This window comes from Tarenaya hassleriana, unplaced genomic scaffold (genome assembly GCF_000463585.1).
Source record: "Tarenaya hassleriana unplaced genomic scaffold, ASM46358v1 Cleome303, whole genome shotgun sequence".
Taxonomy (NCBI): domain Eukaryota; kingdom Viridiplantae; phylum Streptophyta; class Magnoliopsida; order Brassicales; family Cleomaceae; genus Tarenaya; species Tarenaya hassleriana.
In genome coordinates this window covers 105,925-109,069 of record NW_010966206.1, presented here as the reverse complement: position 1 = coordinate 109,069, position 3,145 = coordinate 105,925, and the positions used below count along the sequence as shown (strand labels likewise).

At 47.7% G+C, this 3,145-nt stretch overlaps 1 protein-coding gene across 1 annotated transcript; it reads right to left on the bottom strand.

Moving 5' to 3' along the window:
* Nucleotides 1-322: 322 nt before the first annotated feature.
* LOC109116957 lies at nucleotides 323-1,363 on the bottom strand. Its single transcript, XM_019203320.1, has 2 exons — nucleotides 1,103-1,363; nucleotides 323-1,045 (listed from the first exon to the last, which is right to left on the bottom strand). Exons 1-2 carry the CDS (start codon nucleotides 1,361-1,363, stop codon nucleotides 323-325), a joined length of 984 nt encoding a protein of 327 aa, XP_019058865.1.
* Between the last annotated feature and the right edge of the window lie 1,782 nt (nucleotides 1,364-3,145).

The following is a 3,145-nucleotide window of genomic DNA, read 5'->3' as shown; positions in this document are numbered from 1 at the left end:
CGGCAGTCAATGTGTGTCTGATGCACGAACAACCAATCCATTTCTAATATCAAGTCATACCCCTGAATAGGTACTATGATCAGATCAGCTAAAAGATTCCTTCCACAGACTACCAGAGGGATCCCGCGTAACACACCAGTCACTGGCAGAATCTCTCCCGAGGGAGTATGCATTCTATATCGCTCAGCCGTGTCAACATCCATCACATCTAAAATCTCTGCCATCCTCAAACTTAGGAAGCTATGTGTAGCCCCCGTATCAAACAAAGCATGACATGCAGTTCCATGAAGGTGTATGATACTTGTGATAGTACCGCATCCAACTACTCTGGGTCACCCTCAACAACAGCATCAATGGTGACCGTCTCCTGGGCAAAGTAGGTCCCGTCATCTTGAGCCTCTGCCTCCGCAGAAAGCATGTACACTCGCGGCGCTACGCCCCCTCTACGTGGTGGCTGGGGACGTGGAGGTGTGGCTCCCTGCTGGCTGGAAGTGTCTACATCCCCGATACACTGGTTAGCGAAGTGGCCAGGTTGACCACAACGGTAACAAGTATAACCTGTGCGGCATGGTCCAACATGATCTCGTCCGCATCGTGGGCAAGATTTGCGCGGTTCTGGCAGTGCCGACGGTAGTGGGGCCGCCGGACGAAACGCTGGTGCTTTCCCCTTATCACGGGGTTGACTCACCTGTCTGGAACTGGAGGAAGGGCGAGTGAACGTAATTCGCCTCAGAGGACTCCTCTCTCGGTCCCTCGCCTCTTGTTCCTCCTCCTGTTCCCTCCTCTCCAACTTCTGTAGCTGAGTCATATACCTACTCAAAGTAGGATACTCCTGGATCTCAATCCGCCTTCTCAGATATGGTCGCAACCCAGTCACAAACTTATGGATCTTCAGCTTCTCGGTCGTCACCAGATGTGACCCGTATCGCAGCAGACGGGTGAACTCTGCCTCATAGGCAGCTAAGGTGCGATCACCCTGCTCTAAGTGAAGAAACTCCACAATCCGGTGATCCTGATCTCCTTTCTGGCAGTACTTCTCCTCAAACTGCGCCTTGAATTCCTCCCAAGTAAACTAATGGTCAGGTGCAGCTTCACGTACTACCTCTCCAAACAGATGGTGGCTCGCGATCTCTACCCGGTACTGCAGCGGGCATCGTACATAATCCAGATCCTTAGAGATGTGGATCAGCCAATCCTCCGCAATCTCAGGTCTCTGAGTCCCCTCGAACCTCGGTGTACCCATCATCCGAAGTTCGCGTATCAAAGGCAGATAGTCCACAGCAATAGGGGCTGGAAACCCTGGTGGTCCCGGTGGGGGTGGGGGTGGAACACCCTCTGGTCTAGCTCCAGCTGGATATGACATGTTGGTCTAGAAATGATGCCACATCGCATCGAAGAACTGCTGCTGAAAATCCGGTGGTGCATGCGCGGGTGGAGGGGTTTCCTCCCTCGCCGGCGCACGAGCAGGTCTACCATGTCTCGGAGGCATCGGTACACTGCAGACAAGGGAGAAAATCTCAGTTCTAGTGACTTCAGGATCATGTGTAAATACGTTAAAAACATCTTTTCGGAAATGTTTTGAAATCATAACACATTATTCTCGTGGGTTTCAAGCAATTCCTTCCCGTGGAAAGAACTGCTCTGATACCACAAGCTGTGACGCCCGTAACCCGTATCCCGCCCACGAGTTGTGCCACATGGACGCTCAACCATATATAAATAGCGGGAATTTTAAAACATTTTTATATTATACATACGCAGCGGAAATAAGTTTATGACAAACAAACCCACGTACAGTAGTATACACACCATAACATAAAGACGGTGAATACGATATAAAACATAGTCATATCACAGCCGATAACAAAACAACATAAGTCCAAGAAAGGAAAAAATACATGATCCAGAAAACGTCTCACCCGTCACCAGTACCCTCGTCCTGCCGCTGCCAAAACTGCTCTGAACCTGAAACATTGCATAACAACGTCCATAAGCTATATGCTTACACTACAAAAAAAGCGCTAAAATACGACGGACATTGCGACGGATATGTCCGTCGCACTAAAATTAACGACGGTTAACGACGGAATACAGACGGAAAACAATCTGACGTAATCCGTCGGTTTCCGTCGCAACATAAGACGACGGAATTTGACGGACTATTCCGTCGCAAAATCTTTGCGACCGAAAACGAGGGAATTCCGACGGAAGTATACGACGGACTATTCGTCGTAACTATTGGCTACGGATACCGACCGTCTTCTCCGTCGCAAATGTTACAACGGAAAAGTTCGACGCAGTCCGTCGTTTTTAGCGACGGATATACGACGCAACGTCTCCGTCGTATAGTTAGGTAAGAAACGTGTTTTTTTTTCTCAGAATGTCCGTCGCAAACGGTCGCATTCCGTCGTTGGTTCGGTTGTCCGTCGGTATCCGTCGCAGGGTTAGGTAAAAAACGTGCCGACATCCGTCGCAAGTCCGTCGCACGTCCGTCGCAATTCTCAAGAATATTACCCCCACGCGTTTAGATCACCATCGAGCAAGCGAAAAAAAATCCCACCAAACGAAAAAAACACAAAAAAAAATGTCTTTCAATACAAGAAGATGGATGTATGAAAGAATAGATTCATACACAAATCAAATATGCAAAGATTTTGAAGAAGGGTTACAAGCGTTTATGACGTTTGTTACATCTCAACCGTCATATATCGAAGGGTCGAAACTTCCATGTCCGTGTGTGAAGTGTGAAAATACGAAATGGCAGTGTATTCAGCAAGTCTGGAATCATCTATATCGAAGAGGGTTCATGTCCAATTATTATGTTTGGCTAGCTCACGGAGAAACAGTGGACACGACGTCTTCATATGGTGTAGTTAATCAAGTCATTATCGATGAGCAGCCAAACGAATTTCAACAAGGAGAAAGAAATCCGTATTCAGAAATGGTGATTGATGCGTTTCCCAATGTCGGTCAACCATCTTACGGGGAGGAAGAAGAGCCAACTTTCGAGGCTAAAAGGTTCTACGAGATCCTTAATACATCGAGCACTCCAATATATGAAGGATGCATTGAAGGTCTATCGAGATTGTCGTTGTCGTCACAATTGATGAACATGAAGACTGATTACAATATTCCGGAGAAATGT

What these genes read in the sequence shown, in the direction of transcription:
- LOC109116957 (XM_019203320.1), bottom strand. Translation starts at nt 1,363, where the DNA reads ATGTCATATCCAGCTGGAGCTAGACCAGAGGGTGTTCCACCCCCACCC. An exon ending in GCCACCATCTGTTTGGAGAG is followed by an intron (nt 1,046 to 1,102) that starts GTAGTACGTGAA and finishes TTCAAGGCGCAG; the next exon opens with TTTGAGGAGAAGTACTGCCA.